The sequence below is a fragment of the Rhodamnia argentea genome, chromosome 11, assembly GCF_020921035.1.
Source record: "Rhodamnia argentea isolate NSW1041297 chromosome 11, ASM2092103v1, whole genome shotgun sequence".
NCBI lineage: Eukaryota > Viridiplantae > Streptophyta > Magnoliopsida > Myrtales > Myrtaceae > Rhodamnia > Rhodamnia argentea.
In genome coordinates, this window is record NC_063160.1 from 21,157,557 (window position 1) to 21,174,318 (window position 16,762).

General features: G+C 41.4%; 1 protein-coding gene across 1 annotated transcript; it reads left to right on the forward strand.

The window, feature by feature from the left end:
* Positions 1-547, forward strand: LOC115735693 (indole-3-acetic acid-induced protein ARG7). The gene has a single exon (XM_030667073.2). It carries the CDS (start codon positions 61-63, stop codon positions 355-357), a length of 297 nt encoding a protein of 98 aa, XP_030522933.1. The 5' UTR covers positions 1-60; the 3' UTR covers positions 358-547.
* Positions 548-16,762: the final 16,215 nt, after the last annotated feature.

A 16,762-nucleotide genomic window follows, 5' to 3' on the forward strand; every position in this document is an offset into this window, starting at 1 on the left:
ACCAAAGTCGTTTCGCTCAAATCTTCGACTAGTAGTATCCTTCCAGATATCATAAGAGAGATGGGCATCCAACTTATGGGAATCGCTCATGCGAAGCAAAAGCTCCAGCGCACCCTGTCAGCCCGAATACGAGCAATGTCGGCCGTGTCCAACGTGCCGAAGGGCCACTTCGCGGTCTACGTCGGGGAGTCGAAGAAGCGGTTCGTGATCCCCCTATGGTACCTCAAGCACCCGCTGTTCCGGAGCTTGTTGGACATGGTCGAGGAGGAGTTCGGGTTTGATTGCCCGACCGGCAGGCTCACCATCCCGTGCAGCGAGGACTACTTCACTAGTCTAACTTCTGCCTTGAGTTGTTGATCGCTGCAGATGGACTTGTTATCACGGCTGTGGGTGACTTGTAGTTTTTTCCCTTTGCCAAGGGCAAGTGACTTTCCACGAGTAGTCTCTCAAATTTTGCCATATTGACGACTCTTTGCTAATTGTCTGTAAATTGCCTTTGTGGTGAAGCTGTAAATGGATCATTTTTTTCCTATGAAATGCATTTATATTTCTAGGCGATCGCTTAGTTTGCAATACATTAATTTGAGCTATCATTATGGCACTTTTGGGTATTCAAGAAGGGTGCTCAATCTCCCCGAATAGTGTTATTGGGAGAGCTAATTTGAATTAGAGAAATGATTATGTAGCTGTTCTTAATTCACTGTGAGATTAACAATCTATTATGGAGTACTCCTTCAAGAATAACAAATAATTTGAAATTATTATGAGGTCCATTCTTTCAAAAATTTGTTGCCAACAATATGCGGTTACTCCCACATTTATGCAAAAACCGTTATGCTAGCAAAACCCTTTGAATTAATATCTCGTTTCCATATGTCCTTCGTCGGCGGATGAACTCCATACACAAGGGGTACCGTCATGCTTCTAACATGTTTCATCGTACTTGAGATCTTACCCATTAGTCGTCATAGAACGAGGAACATAAATATCACATGTGAATCATGAATTCGCAGTTGGTGGATGCAAGAGAAAACATGAAACTTTTTTAGGAACTCTAGGGCTTTCTTGTGCGGTGCTACCACTTGTCAAAGACATGAACTATAACTTCCTGGCCCAGTATGCTTGTTTGCCCCGTTGAGCGCTCATGTTAGAAGGGTGGACAATTCTTGTGGAGCACTAATAAGAGGAGAATTTCTCACTTTGGACGGGGAAAATTGTCAATTGAATGCTAAACCTTTCTACGTTTTATCAATTGAGTCCATTCTATCAATTTTGGGTGGAAATTACTGATGTGGATACCGGCCGTCGTACGTGACACAACCGGTGTCGACGTGGATAAAATTTAATAGTATTTTAATATTTTGTCTTATTTTTTATTTCACCTTTTTTTTCTTCTTCTTCCTTTGCTGGTTGCGGGGTTTTGGCCATGCCGGCAACCGACCACGGGCCAAGACTATTGAGAGTCGCCCTCCGGGTCGCAGGTGAGGTCACCCTCATCGGGATTTGGCTATGGCGACCCTCACTCGAGGCTAGTGACGTGGCCCCTTGCCAGAGCCTAGCATGTGCAACCCTCGCTGGTCGTGGCCTGTGGCCGATCACCAACCATCGCCGAGGCCCGGCAATTGGCGAAGGAAGAAGGAAAAAGGAAAAGAAAAATATTAAAATACTATTAATTTTTGTTTACGTAAGCGATTTTTGATCAAAATTGACAGGATGAGATCAATTCAAAAAATGTGAAAAGATTTATTACTCAATTTTTACAATTAAAAGATTTAGGACTGAATTGGCAAAAGTACAGTGTGTTCAAAATTTTCTAGACAATTTTTCCTAATTTGTCTGATCTAGAGCAACTTAATTGCTGTGCTTCAAACAAAGCCATTCATACGACTGAAACTATAAAGAAAGAAACATAAAACCTATAGTTACAAAAATAGTTTAAGTATACTAGCAGTTAGCACCATTGCAGCTGTTTCTACTGGTAGTGGGGAACCCTAGTTATATAAAATTACTCGCATTGTCCGACAGCAACAGCGTAAAATGCGGCCATTTTGCTGTTTGTTTGGGAACTGAACTGAGGGTTCACATGCGTCTGACAACATAATAATGACCGAATCTAAATCTTCGTTCGAAGGACAAGAACGCGTACGAAAGATAAAACGCCATGAAGTACAGTCGGGGATGGTTGATCAGGCAGCATGGGCATTCGCAGGAACAACGAGGAGGCCACCTCAGTTGCAGTTGTAAGATGGATTGGATAATAAAGATTTAAAAGCGAATAGCAGGGACAAATGAGAAAGAGGACATTGAATGACGAGTTCTCGGATCTTGAGCAGCTACTACTCATTGGAGCACCGACATGAATGAGAGCTTGCATGTTGCGGTATTTTTTTTAAATTATTTGATTTTTTAAAAAAAACTAATTGCGACTATATATTTTTGTGAAAGATAAAAATATTTTTCATTTATCTTTGTAAGCAATATCAATTATCATTTTAAAGAATAATTTTTTTTTTTCATGAAACGAACGGGAATCTAAGTTTTGATCTGTCAAAAAAGCAAAAGAAAGAAAGGTCCATAATAGTCTTCCTCTAAAAAAAATTAGCTATTAGAGAGAGCGGTTTTAACTACACATGCGTTCTATAGCACCCTTTAAACACGAAACAAAAAGTACAAAGTCGCCTTGATGTTATTTTAACGACATATAATATTCGACCAATCCATGATATTCGATAGGTATATAGATTCGATATCGCCTAAAACATGAGAACGCTAGGTATAAAATGAATTTTAATGAATGTGTGCATCTTATCCCGTGTCTCACTATACATAACTTCAGTACCATAGTGTTGTTCTTCTTATAATATTCTCCGACACAAAGACTATTTCGAAAATCTCTTAGAAAGAGGTAGTTTTGTGGAGAACCGTGGGCACAATCAGCAAGTCCTTAATAAGTTTTTTTATCTCATTTCTCGGGATCTTCACTTCCGAGATGGGGTTGAAATTCACCGACACTCGTCATTGTTTTACGGAAAAATAATTATTGGACGAGATTAATAAATGGACATAAATGTGGTCTGCCGGCCACAAATGTAACTGGTCACATGACATTTTGGACCTTTTAGTACATGAAAACTAGACGAAACTTTTGTTTATTAGAATTACACGAAGTTCTATACTTCCAACAGGAATGACTACTTTATCTTTTGACCTCGTGAATCTAAGAACACAACCCAATCAGGAGATAGGTGCTATTACTAACGGTTAGGATTCAACGCCCAATAGCAACTAAGTAAAGTGCAAAAGCGAGATGCTAATTATAATGGAATCCTTTTCTGAATTACTAATGAAAAATTATGAGCTCAAATAGTAAAAACCCTCTTGTGTGCAGGGGGGCGTTGCCCTCTTGAAACCCTCACTGTAGAGAAGAATGAACCACACCCCAATACTTATGTAATCTTATTTTGAGTTCCTCAATTATGCTTAATAGATAATAATTTTATTTGTAATTTATGGATAAACATAACGCGAGAGAGACGGTACATTGAGATATTCATTCATTTAGTGTCCCATGGCACTTGTTAATAAAAATGCTAATGCAATTATAAGCTAGTTTTTCTCCTTAAAGAGCATCTAGCAGGCTTTTGAAGTAGCTCCCAGCGGTATTGGAATCAACGTGATAATTAGTTCTCCTACTTGTTTGGAGAAACATTAAGAAAATATGTCGCATCACGATGCTAATTACATCACACTATTGAGAACTTGTGATGGAATTGCTATCTAGTTTCTAGAGTTAATTATACTTGCTTATGAAGAAAGCTCTCTAATTAATTTACAAAACATGCTCCCAGAAAAACCCAGAAGCATTTTAAATTGTCCCTGGACATGCAGTGTGATGCTGACAGCTTGGCACACGAAAAGCAGCTGTAAGGGATGTGAGTGAGCATAATAAAAGTCGAAAGCTAGGCCCATGCACAACTTTCGTATTGTGATGAAAAGCCCCCCACATGAAATATGCCGATATCTGATCTACTATTTGAAATTTTGTTTTGTCGTGTTATTAAATTATGTCTCGAATTTGAGTTCGAGTGTAAAATCCAATCGGACAGAAATTGGGCCGCATCTTGGATGTCTTTTAACTTGAACTTTGTCTCCAAACAATTTCAGTAGAGTCCCTTATATGGTTGTCGCGACCTTCAAAAAATAGACAAGTTGATTTTCGGGCTAATGGATTATCGGGTTAATTAATTAACTAACCTAACTCGGACTCTCCCAAGTCCATACCAAATCGCAACTTAAGGTTCAAATAATTAACATGCAACGTGTTTTGAATTTGGAGTCGCCACTAATCATTTTCGGTAGGTTGATTAGAAACCTAAATAAAATAGCGGGAGAAACTATCTTATTTCCGCGAACCGGAGATTTTGAATTCGGGGATTTGGTTACGTCGGATTTCTCTAACGCCCTTTCGGTACCATTTTCATGAAAAATATTTGATTTGGCAATTTTGATGGATTTTGCTTGAAATTCAAAGATGCAATTTTTTTGGTTTTTTCTTCTTTTTTATGGGGATGTAAAACATTGAACTTTGTACGATATACACCATGGGTGATTTAGAAAGAAAGAAAATGCAGCCAATCACGAGTATTTATAAAAATAAATTAACATGTAATAATGCTAAAATTTGAAACACGTGGCATGTCTAAAATAAACAAACAAATATTCAAACCAAACGATTACATTTTTGTAGATCGAGATGGAAAGGATTACCTTCTATTACACAAAATCTTACTCACATACACGTTATAGTTCCCTTCAAGATCTCGGAGCTGGAAGAACGCGGCTGTCGTCGAAAATGGCAAGCAATGGCCTTGTTAGGTTGCGAGGGGCGAAATATGTGTCGGGACTCGTCGAAGATGATGCTCGACTAAAACACTTTTCTTCACTCTCGAATTTTCCCTTCTGATTTTTCTCAAGAACTCTCTTTTTCCTCTCTAAAAATTCCTCTCAAAAACTCTCTCAAAACTCTCTCAATTCTCTTCCACTCTTCCTAAAAAACTCTCTCAATTCTCTTCTACTCTCTCTCTCAATTCTCTTCCACTTCCCCCTTCTAAAACTCTTCTCAAGAGCTCTCTCTTTTATAGGCAAAGTTCTTCATCCTTCATTCTTCACCTTCATTTCTTCACCTTCCATCTTCATCTTCTCTTCTTCATCTTCATTTCTTCACCTTCCATTTTCATCTTCCCTTCTTCATCTTCATTTCTTCACCTTCCATTTTCATCTTCCCTTCATTATCTTCCCTTCATCATCTTCCCTTCTTTATCTTCTTTTCATTATCTTCCCTTCATCATCTTCCCTTCTTCATCTTCTTTTGGTATTTGCAATACGGTCCCTGAAGTTCCAAGTATTTGCAATACGGTCCCTGAAATTTTAAGTATTTGCAATACAGTCCTTGAAGTTTCAAATCTTCTCGGTGTATTTTTCCATCCCGTGCCTAGTCTAGACGCATGCTAAATTAAGTGTTCTGCTTGCCCGATTATATGCCAATGCAATGTACGCTAAAAATAAATATGTGAGATGATTTTTTATAATTTTTATGCAAAAAATAGATTAATCAAAATTTAGGCGTCAACAGCTGCCCCTCTTTGAGTGGAGGCTCGTAGAGGTTCCGCTCAAAGACAAAATTGAATCCTAAATTTTGACAAGTGCAAATTATGGATGAACTTTTTGGCGGGAGTTTTAATCCCATTTTTTATGTAATGAAGTGATGCATGATATGCAAGACTCGTAAATAACACGTGTCATAATTTCCCTTTTTCATGTTAGAGAAACCCGCACATGGATCGCATACAAGAATACCTGTTTTACCAAATTTCTCGTAAGCTAATGGTTCTCTTAATTTCCAAGCTTCTTTTTGCGGATGCAAGGATTTTAAGGTATTTGGCCTATCTCGTTATCGGAGACTTCTCCCTAATGCAAGACAGGCGCAAGATATGTGTGTCGTTTGAGATCACAAGAGCTACGTCGTTGTGAGTCGAAAGAAGTGGGATCAAGTTCACAAGAGCTACGTCGTTGTGAGTTGATTAAATGTCGAAATCGCCAAGTGCATATGTCTTCACGATTCGATAAAGGGGGAACCAAAATCATAAGAGCTACGTCGTTATGATTTGGTTTGGATCAAAAATATGGGTGCTTATGTCTTCATGATTTGATAAAGGAGCCGAAAATCATAAGATCTATGTCATTATGAGCCGACTAAAGGTCAAGATCACCAGTGCATATGTCTTCGTGATTCGAGACCGAAATCATAAGAGCTACGTCGTTATGATTTGATAAGATGTCAAGATCGCCCGGTGCATATGTCTTCACGACTGACGGAAGAGGCATCTTGCCCGAATTGAACAATGTTTGATAGGAGCACCATTGAATGGAATCGATAAGTACAAAAGGGGCATATTGCTCGAATTGAATCATAACAACTATCATCGAAGAGTTGTTAATTTGAAAAGGGGTTCGGAAAACTTACCCGGGTTCTCCAAACGATTAATCAAGGAACGAAACAGATTGCTCAGTATCGTACCTGGTAGGCATTTGCCAGCAAAACTTGCTCATTCAATAATCCTTGGATGAATTTCGAGACCTTGGGAGGGAACTCGAACATCGGGAATGTATTACGTATCATAGAATGTCGAGGTAACACACACAAACATATTCAACAATGAGTATAATGCAATCACTCATACTATGGTTCATGCACAACCATTCCGTCAAGTTTGCATTACCAATTTTGTCCAGAGAGGTTCTCACATGACGAATACCTCGAATGTGAGCTGAATGGGGGACTTCGGTCCGAAAGGGCTTTCTCTCACTCTCGAGAAAAGCTATTTATCCTGTCTGCAGGATTCAAGAGAAATCACTCAATCTTTCCATCATCGCATTCGATAAGGATCCAAGTAATCTCGCAATTGATACGATCGAGCCGATCCGGAGGTCTTGATTAGGACCGTAATGAGGGCTAGGTCAAAGGTTTACAAAGGGGACTCTAATTGAGTCAAGGCCGCTGAAATGAATTTCTTCATCATCCGCTCCGATTTACAAGTCAAGAGCCCCGCAAAAATGAGAGAGAAATAATCTTGCTCGAACTTCTTCGAGTGATGCTTAAAATCATTTAACTCTACGTTAACTCAAGTGCCCTAATCGAAGAGACTTTGGAGGGTTATAACGTAGGCTAGGATTGGGGCCGAGGAACGAAAAGGCTCATTTTGGCTCGAAATTAAATGAGAAGGGGCTTGACGTTGGTGATCATCGTCGACTAGCCACCGATCTTGGTCTTCCGGAAATGTCTTCGGAAAGAATTCCATCATTGAATGAGGGATGGTAGTTTTCTACTGAAAATTGCACTTTGCAAACCGACTTCTTGGGGAGTCTTCTTCACAACAAGTGTCTGTCAAGGATTTGCAAGAGACACAATGCAAACATGTACATGGAATTTACAACTTAACATGCAAAAATGTACATTCAAAATTCAGAAGTACTTTACAAATGAATGTGCATTGGCCTTACTTTTGGTAGGCACTTTGCTTTTCCTATGCTTGAAATTTTCATATGAGATCAGCCTTTGCTTTTTTTTACTCCCGACTCTCATTTTTCTTTTTTTTCTTTTTTTTTTCGAGAAGAGATTTCTTTTCCTTTTTCTTTGAGAGCTCTTCGACATCTCTTTATTTTGCTTTTTTTTTTGTTTTTTTTTTTTTTTTTTTTTTTTTTTTTTTTTTTCGAGAGTGGGCCCTTCTCCTTTAAGCTGAGTTTGCCTCTCCTTTTTTTTTACAATCCCATGATTTTGAACCGGGAAGTACAACAAACATAAACATTTACAAAGAAAAATTATGTAAACATAAAAAATATAGCATACAATAAATGAGTCCATTCGGGAATTCTCTGTTGACCCGACCATCTCCAATTCTAATCCTTGGGAAAATGCTATCTTCGTCTTTGGAATGAGCAAATGATCACCAACAGGGGTTTAAGAAATGAATTTGCAGGCTCAAGTGGGCTATGCAAAGAATGAAGTGTATAGATAGAGAAGTGAATGCTCTTCATCATCCTAAGGCACTTGAACTAAAATTCGAGTATAAATGCAAAGAAACACCCGAAGATTAATGTTAGTCCGAGCAAGAAAATTTCTAACCATTTACCTCGTGTTGCTGCTAGAATTAACCCGTCTGGACCCCGATGTGGAGTGGTTCTTGACAGGGGTAAAGAAATGAAACCATCGCTCAAAAGGGGTAATCAATGGATCACATGTAGTGTTTAGATAGAGAAATGAACGCCTCCGTCACTTCGGTTATCGTACCTTTCGCGAGAAAACTCTTTACCTCGGGGAATGCGGAATTTTGCCACCATTCATCTCGCCTGAAAAAATTGGACGTGTTTGGGAAATGATTGCCTTTCATCATCCTGTCATGCCCCATTCCATACATTTGATGTATCTTATGTAGTTCATGTTCCTTATTCAGAGTTGGTAAATTAAATACGAGGAACAGTCATGCACAAACTATGCAATGTATGAGTGTTTTCGAGCATATAAAATGTAGCAACTTTTTATCTTGGTGCAAGCACGTAAGAAAATTCTTAAGGGCGTGAATTGTGAGTTGCCCCTGCTCATGCAAATGAGTTGCAAAACTTCATTATCTAGTTTGAGACATGAGATTGTCAAAGGCTCCAGGAATTTCTCATTTCATTAATTTTTCGGGAGAAGGGATACTTCCCTATCCGGAAAGGCGGTGACCTTCGTAAAAATCAAAAGGGAAAGCGTCAATGTACGTTCTCACGTTCTAAACGAGTTGAAACGATACCGCTTTACCCTTGTACGAATTTCTTGTGAACTTTGAATTGAAAGGATCAACTCATCTGGATTGGATTGTATGTCCGGGATGTTATCTCTCCGGTCTTGTAACCATCCGGGCTGAGTTTCAATCGGCATTGAACTGCGAAGCAAAAAGGGTTTTATTAATCTTTGTACATTGATGCCAAATCCCGGGATCGAACCTGGGACGCCTCGGACCACTGTCATTCCCCCAACCACTAGGCTGTAGTGATGTTGGCGTCCACGGTTGGTTCGCTTTTTGCTATATTGTTCTCAAAACAGTTGGCAATCTCCCGTCGAGAATGAAATAAGCTTAAATCGAGTTTGAAATGATTGAGAGCCAATTGGGACGATACGGAGTTACCCATCTTTGAGTCCGCTTGGCCTTTTACTCGTATTCTCCCAAGTAAGGCTATTCGGAATCTCTCTTTACGGGCGTTCAGGGGCGTCGTCCACAAATTGATTTTCTACAGGCCTAGCTTAACAAGGAACTCACGCATTTGATAAGGGAGGAGAAAATTCGCCCTTTATCTCTAGGCAAATTCTAGACAGCTAGAAAGTAAAAAAAATATCCCACGCGGGGGAACTATACATGGAATCAAAGAAGTATTCATGCGAGATTGGTTCCACCTCTCTTGGCTGGCCATTCCAATGATCGATCGATTTTGTCTTGGATCATACACCAACGATCGTTGTTCAAGGATCCATAATCACTTGCTTCGGATCACAACTCGGGAGGTCCTTCACTCCGAACCGGGCGATCAAGGTGGTGAGCTCATCATCAAAGTAATCTTCGATTGATACTCGAATTGGGTAGTGTTACTTGCTAATACTAGCGACGGATTTCCCACTTTGTTTTCACCGTGAGCGATCTGACCCCTTGAGCTTGAGCTTCCGCCGTTGCTCGGAAACTTGTAGGGATGATCAACTGGTCTGCTGCTAGAACCACCAGCGGAAGGTTGGTATGACATGTATTCTTGATTGGGAAGTGGCCGAGTACCTTTTGCTCGGTAGATTTTCCCGGTATTGATCTTCCAATCAACTTTGGTCCTGTCGTGTTGGTCCCAACCTCGCATCGTGCTTCCTCGACTTATCTCTAACCCTTTGAAGGTGATTCGTGACACTTTGCATGGTGAGTCCGTCTATATTCATTATTCGTGTACAGCCATTGGTCGTCTTTGAATTGATTCCTAGCCGTCGAACCGCCTCAATGAATATAGAATGAAGCTTGGCGGACCAAAGGGGCCTTTTCTTTTGGACAAAATCGTCGTCATCAGCTTGGTCGTAGTTTTTTTGTTCGAGTAATTGCTTCCTTACAGCATGCTGCCAAATGTTTTGGAGCATTCGAACGCAGATCGGCTTCAGTAGGACGTCTCGAGCACCATGCAATGTGGCCCTCGTTATGAACTGGCGATCATTACTTGCCGATACTACGATGACCTGTATGTCTAACTCGGAATCAATGATCTTTAAGAGACTCGAAACCGTCCATATTGATCCCTACCACGGCTGTGACGACGATGTCAAACTCTTCTTTGTCTCGCCTCAGCACTTCTAAGGCATCCGTTGCCTTCGCATAAGCAAAAACCCCGTACATGCAACTTCTCAAGATAGCAACGAGGATTGAGAGGGAAACGGGGTTGCCATCAATGGCCATGACTCGTGAGATCCTCGGGATAGGAAGGTTCCCATACTTCCGCTTGGAATGAACGTGTTTTTCTTTTAAAACCTTCCATATGTAGACCGAAAATGGCTGTTTCGACTAGAGAATGAGCTTTAGATGTTCTTGGACTTGCAAAAACAAATTGCCCGAAAATCACAAAAGCGATGATGGCCTTTCGTGACGGATTCTGAAGGTCGCTAGGTGTATGGAGACTTCAAGTTCTTTATAAACTTCCTCTCTCTTTTTTTTTATTAGTCTTGCAGACGGGTTTTCGCTTTCTCTACGAAAGAGGACAGCTTTTTCTCTCCTTTTCGGTCTTAGTGCCTTGGATCCGTTTCGTAATAACTCTCATCTCTCACTCCATCTATCATCTTCTTCCTTTTCCGATATGGAGGAGCCCTCAAATCTTTTCACTTTCTCTACAAACGAGGCAGTTACTTCCCTCCTCAAATCTTTTCGCTCCCTCCTACGAGCGAGACAGTTATTTCCCTCCTCAAATCTTTTCACTTCCTCCCGAGGCGGTTATTTCCTCGAATCTTTTTGCTTTCTCTAATAACGAGGCAGCTATTTTTTTCTCAAATCTTTTTGCATCTATCTATGTGAAGGCTTTTAATGCTTTTCCTTTCGGCGTTCGGTCAAATCTGACAAAGAATTCACGCATTTAAGCATGATGATATTTGCGGATAGTATCGTTCTTTGCCCCTTGATTAACTCTAGGCGTAAAAGGAAGAATGTCTCACATGGGGACTTTGTAACAAACAGTACATTCATTCACGCATGTCTCTACTTCTCTTGAGAATTCATAAGGGCTAGCTAGTAATGCTCAAAAGAGTGATATTTTGAAAGCCCATAATAAAAACTCAAGCTTCATGTAGGCTCTGATTCGGAGTTTCATCGGTGTTGAATTGGCCGATCGTGACATCGTGGAAACTCCAATTGTAGTGATGCATGTCACTTCCCTCGAAGGGCATCGGTTACGCCTCCGCAAGGCCGACTTTTCGGGATGTATCCCCAACGAAATCCGATTGTGCGAGAACTTGCTCGGGAGGATGAATCGATAAATGAGCATTTTCAATGCTCGGATGTGGCTCATCAAGGAACATGCCACCAAAGGTGATGGGGTTGCTGCGAGACATGGCAAATAGCGATGTTAAGAGCATCCCTATACCTCTTGATCTCTCGCTCGAAGCTCTTCATTTTCTTCCTTTAGAGACGCAAGTTCATGACTTTCACTTCGAACCTTCACTCGGGCCCGCTTGTTTTGAAACCAAAACCCGACCTTCAAGGGCTCCATTCCTAGCTTCCGGCTCAACTCATTTTTTCGTTTCCCGTTCACGTAAGGGCACTCCTTAAAGGCAGCTTCGAGCTCTTTGATTTGATGTTTTCTTTTCGGGGTTGACTACGGCTGCTGCTGCTGCTATTGCTATTGTTATGCTTGTTATCGAGATCTTGAACTTCACCGCCAAGGGAGTTGGGTTTTACGGCTTCGGCTGGATCCGCCTCGAAATTCAGCGGTTCATTCTCGGGGATGTCTAGGTTGGTTGCCTCCAGGTAAGTCTTGGTAGCCTCCAAACATGTTGGATTGAAATACTTCTTACGCCTTTTGTTCACTCTACTCTCCGTCGTATGCTTACTCTCTCCAAATTCTTCGAGTAAACATGCATGTTCCGCAGCCTCCCTTTTAACGTGGATGAAAACCACTAAGCCGGTGCTTCTCCCAAGATTTCGTGTTTCCCGCTCTGTCTTCTTCATTTCCTTCTAACATGGTGGGACCCTCAAATCTTTTTCTGCAAGTATGCTTGTCCCTCTTTTAATATGGCGGAACCTTTAAGTCATTTCGCAACTTTTCGAATTTCGTGAGCCTCGAGATGGTAGATCCGTGATTCACGGACGAAACGTCCGTAGTTTTACCTGCAGATAATTAACTCGGCCCCCACAATAATTATTGCTATGACTTTTTCTGCCCTTTAAATTAGGATTTAACGCCGAGACGATTATCGCTTCCATATCCTCATCTCCAACCTTCTAAGCACTCTTTCGCATCCACTGTTTCAAAGAACTTCAGCAACAATGGCCTCCCTCCCCGCACGCATCTTCTCGGCTGAAGTTTTGGCCAAATGGGAGAAACTTTATAATCTCTTAGGCCGGGGCTACTCTTATATAGCCAACCATCCGGAGGTCGAAACCGAAATCCGTCTCATGTTTACGGATATGGACACCGTTTCTATTCAAGGTACCAAGTTAGAAGAGGAATATAGGATCTTCCCTACCCTCTTTACTAACTTCCCGGGAGGCTTACAATCATGCTTATCAAGATGTTACTTTGGCCTATCTTGTGAGGGCACGCTATCGGGATCGGACGGATAACTTGATGTTGGCCGATCTTGTAGCCGACAATTATAAGAAGGCCCTTGACTACGGTAATGATCAAGTCTCACTCGCCGATTCGTGAGAGGGGGAACTTGGTGGAACGCTTGGCCATGTCCCGGACCATCTTCGAGCGCGATCCGCTCGATATTGTTTTGAAATTTCAATGCTCATGGCTGGAAGAAAGGATGGACGATCTGACCCTGGATATAGCCCGCGGGAGAATGCTGATCCATGACTTGGAATCTGGCGTCGAGTATCACGAGGACGGGGTGGCCAAGCTTAAAGAGAAATGTGAGCTCCTCCTCTTTAAGTCGGCGGATCTCGATTCTCGAAGCGATCGGTGTAGGCGGAGCATCAACCGTATGGAGAGTCAGTTGAACTCCTTTGTGATGCTCATTAGGGCTCGGTTTGGCTTTACGTTCCCACCCCGATGATCCGTTTGTAAGGCTCTCCGATGGATGAAACGAATGCAAGTTTTTACTGATTTCATCTTGGTCGTCATATTTTTTGGCAAGATAACCCCTTTTACTCTGTGAATATGTAAATCTCACGCTACCGATGGCTGATTCAATTGGGCCAGAGAGACCCCCCATTCGAAACGATCTCTCGAAAAAAATTGGTAGCGATGAAACAAACGAATGCCCAAATGTGAACAACTTGTGAATCCGTATTAATATTATAACTCGATTATGAAAACATCGAGTAAATCAAGTATAATATTTCTTTACTGAGTCGAATTCACTGGGTTGGTAAATACACGACCATCCATCTCGGCCGAATCAAAGCACCACCAGGGAGCACCTTCTTTACTATATATGGACCACCATAGTTTGGAGCAAACTTCCCTTACGGGAGTGGGACTATTGGCAACAATTTTCGCAAGACCAGGTCATTGATCCGAAAATATCGAGGCCGAACTTTTTTGTTGAATGAATTAGCAACCCTCTGCACGATAACACTCGGCCATGACATATAGCCTTAATTCTCTTTTCATCGATCGATTCAATTGGCTTGCCCTCTCTGCTGGATCCATTCAGCTTCCGTCAAGATAGCTTGAGACAAGATACGTAAGGGAAGGAATTTCCACTTCAACCGGTAGAACAGCCTCCATTCCATATACAAGAGAATACGGGGTTGCCCCCGTAGATGTCCGGATCGAGGTCCGATACGCCATAAGTGCAAATGGCAACCTCTCATGCCAATCGCGATAATTCTCGGCCGTCTTCGCTAAGATTTTCTTAATATTCTTATTGGCGGCTTCTACTTGCTCCATTCATCGAGGACGATATGGGGAAGAGTTCGGATGCTTGATCTTGAATTCTTTGAACAATTCGTCCATTAGCTTGTTGTTCAAGTTTGAGCCATTGTCGGTGATTATGGCTTCGGGTGAACCATATCGAGCGATGATATCTCGACGGATAAATTTCACGATATTTCGTGCTTGTGACCGCTAAATAAGATGCGGCTTCGATTCATTTAGAGAAATAGTCAATTGCTACCAAGATGAATCGATGCCCATTGGATGCTTTAGGATTGATAGGGCTGATAACATCAATGTCCCACATAGAAAACGGCCATGGTTCGGATAACTGATGCAACTCGTTCGGAGAGACATTAATCTTGTCACCATGAATCTGACATTTGTGACAACTTCGGACATGCTGAACCGGGTTGGAAGTTCCATCATACTTTTCGAAGTCGGGCATCTTGAACTTTTCTCGCACAATGATCTTTGAAAAGACAGACGTGTCGACCGGGGTATGTTGTGAGTCCCCTCGACCTCTCGGATCCTCTCGTTCCATTTGGGCCAATAGCTTGGCCGTATAACCATTCAATCCGGGGCCACGGGGCTGGCTTGAGGGATTGGGACTACGGGCGGCGTGCTCGAGCTCACGCCCGTGATGATCACATCCTCTACCGGCATTGTCGGATAGGGAGTAGCTTCCGGGGCTTTACCGAAATTGTCCGTAAGAGGAACTAGAGCAGGAAGCGGCGGGATGGCGGCGGATGATTGAAGTTTGGCGGTGAAGGCGGCCATAATTTCTTCCATCTTTCGGGACATCATCCCTTCAAAGCGCTCGATCAAGGAGCCAAGTTTCTCGTCTAGGGCAAAGACCGACGATAGCGTTGATGTCGGCCATCCTCTTTGCGATCGATCGAGTAATGTGTAGAGGATCCGTGACAAATTACCTGTACGCAGTAACAAACCCAAAATGAGTATAGGGAGCAAGAATAGCGAGCCGGCCCATGACATCCCTCTAGACTCAAACGAACAAAGTGTTTATGGCCAAAGGATTGAAACATGTAATTTTCAGTTTGTCCGCTTTACGAAAAAAATTCGTATTAATCCGTACGTTGATCAAAACATGTCCAAATTTTACGAGCTTATGGTTGAGAAGGTGATGAACAACTTTTATGTTGGCCAATCAGACTAGAAATGCACGGATCAAATCAGTTTAATGTGTCTCTCCAAAACAATCACGTTCAGAAAACTGTTATAACCGCATGTTGTTGAAAAAACGAAGGGCCATATTAAATTATGAATTTAATTCTGAAATTTTGTAAGATATTAGTTGAAACATAGGTCTACAACTTTCATGTTTGTCACTTACTCAAAGCTCGATCGTAGAATTTAGTAAAAATCGCACAACAGGAATAAGCCAAATCAGAATTGAGGACAACCGATGGAATTGTAAAAGCTGCGGAAGCAAAGTGCGAAATTGGAAATAAGACAATGAAACTTCTAAACAATCAACCTAAACCATGGACCGGCCCAAAATAAAAATGAGATAACAGGGTACAAGAGACAAGAAATTACCTCTCATACGAAGAAAATGCCAATCACAAAGACATGCGCATGAATTGTGAGTTTAAATCTTATTATATCTATCCAAAAGGCTTTTGCAAAGTGAAATGATGAACGAAACGACATGTCGCAGCCTCGCGCACAGTCATCATGACTAGTCGCAACCTCGCGTACAATAGTCATGACTAGTCGGGTCCAATCACTTCGGCTTGGTTCGGTCGACAAGGGCAATTCTCATGCATCGTAGCCTCACGTGTATGAGAACGATCCTTGAGCCATTTTTTAGAAAAATTTTCGGGATCCAAATGGGATAACCTTTAGCGAAACCTTACTGCCAAGGTTAAAGAACCATCTAAATACCATCTTAAAACTATTAGTGTGACCCAGGTCCGGTCACTGGTTGTGTGCGATGTAGTGCAAATACGATAAATCATGCACAACAATTAAAGGCAAACACCGCTTCAATGATTCAAAAGTTAAATCACAATTCCAATTCACCAAGCCTGCAAAACAAAGGGTTAGCCGATCACTCCTTCCCTTATAACTCCCAATCTGCAAAAATATTTAACACCTAAGAATGAGAATTCAACCAAAGTTTACCAAATCAAGTGATTTCTTTTTCATGAAATTATCCGGCCTAAGTCCTCTTTGGATCCCCAGCGGAGTCGCCAAGCTGTCGCGACCTTCAAAAAATAGACAAGTTGATTTTCGGGCTAATGGATTATCGGGTTAATTAATTAACTAACCTAACTCGGACTCTCCCAAGTCCATACCAAATCGCAACTTAAGGTTCAAATAATTAACATGCAACGTGTTTTGAATTTGGAGTCGCCACTAATCATTTTCGGTAGGTTGATTAGAAACCTAAATAAAATAGCGGGAGAAACTATCTTATTTCCGCGAACCGGAGATTTTGAATTCGGGGATTTGGTTACGTCGGATTTCTCTAACGCCCTTTCGGTACCATTTTCATGAAAAATATTTGATTTGGCAATTTTGATGGATTTTGCTTGAAATTCAAAGATGCAATTTTTTTGGTTTTTTCTTCTTTTTTATGGGGATG

Excerpts from the sequence above, each read along its gene's own strand:
- LOC115735693 (XM_030667073.2), top strand. The coding sequence starts at position 61 with ATGGGCATCCAACTTATGGGAATCGCTCATGCGAAGCAAAAGCTCCAG.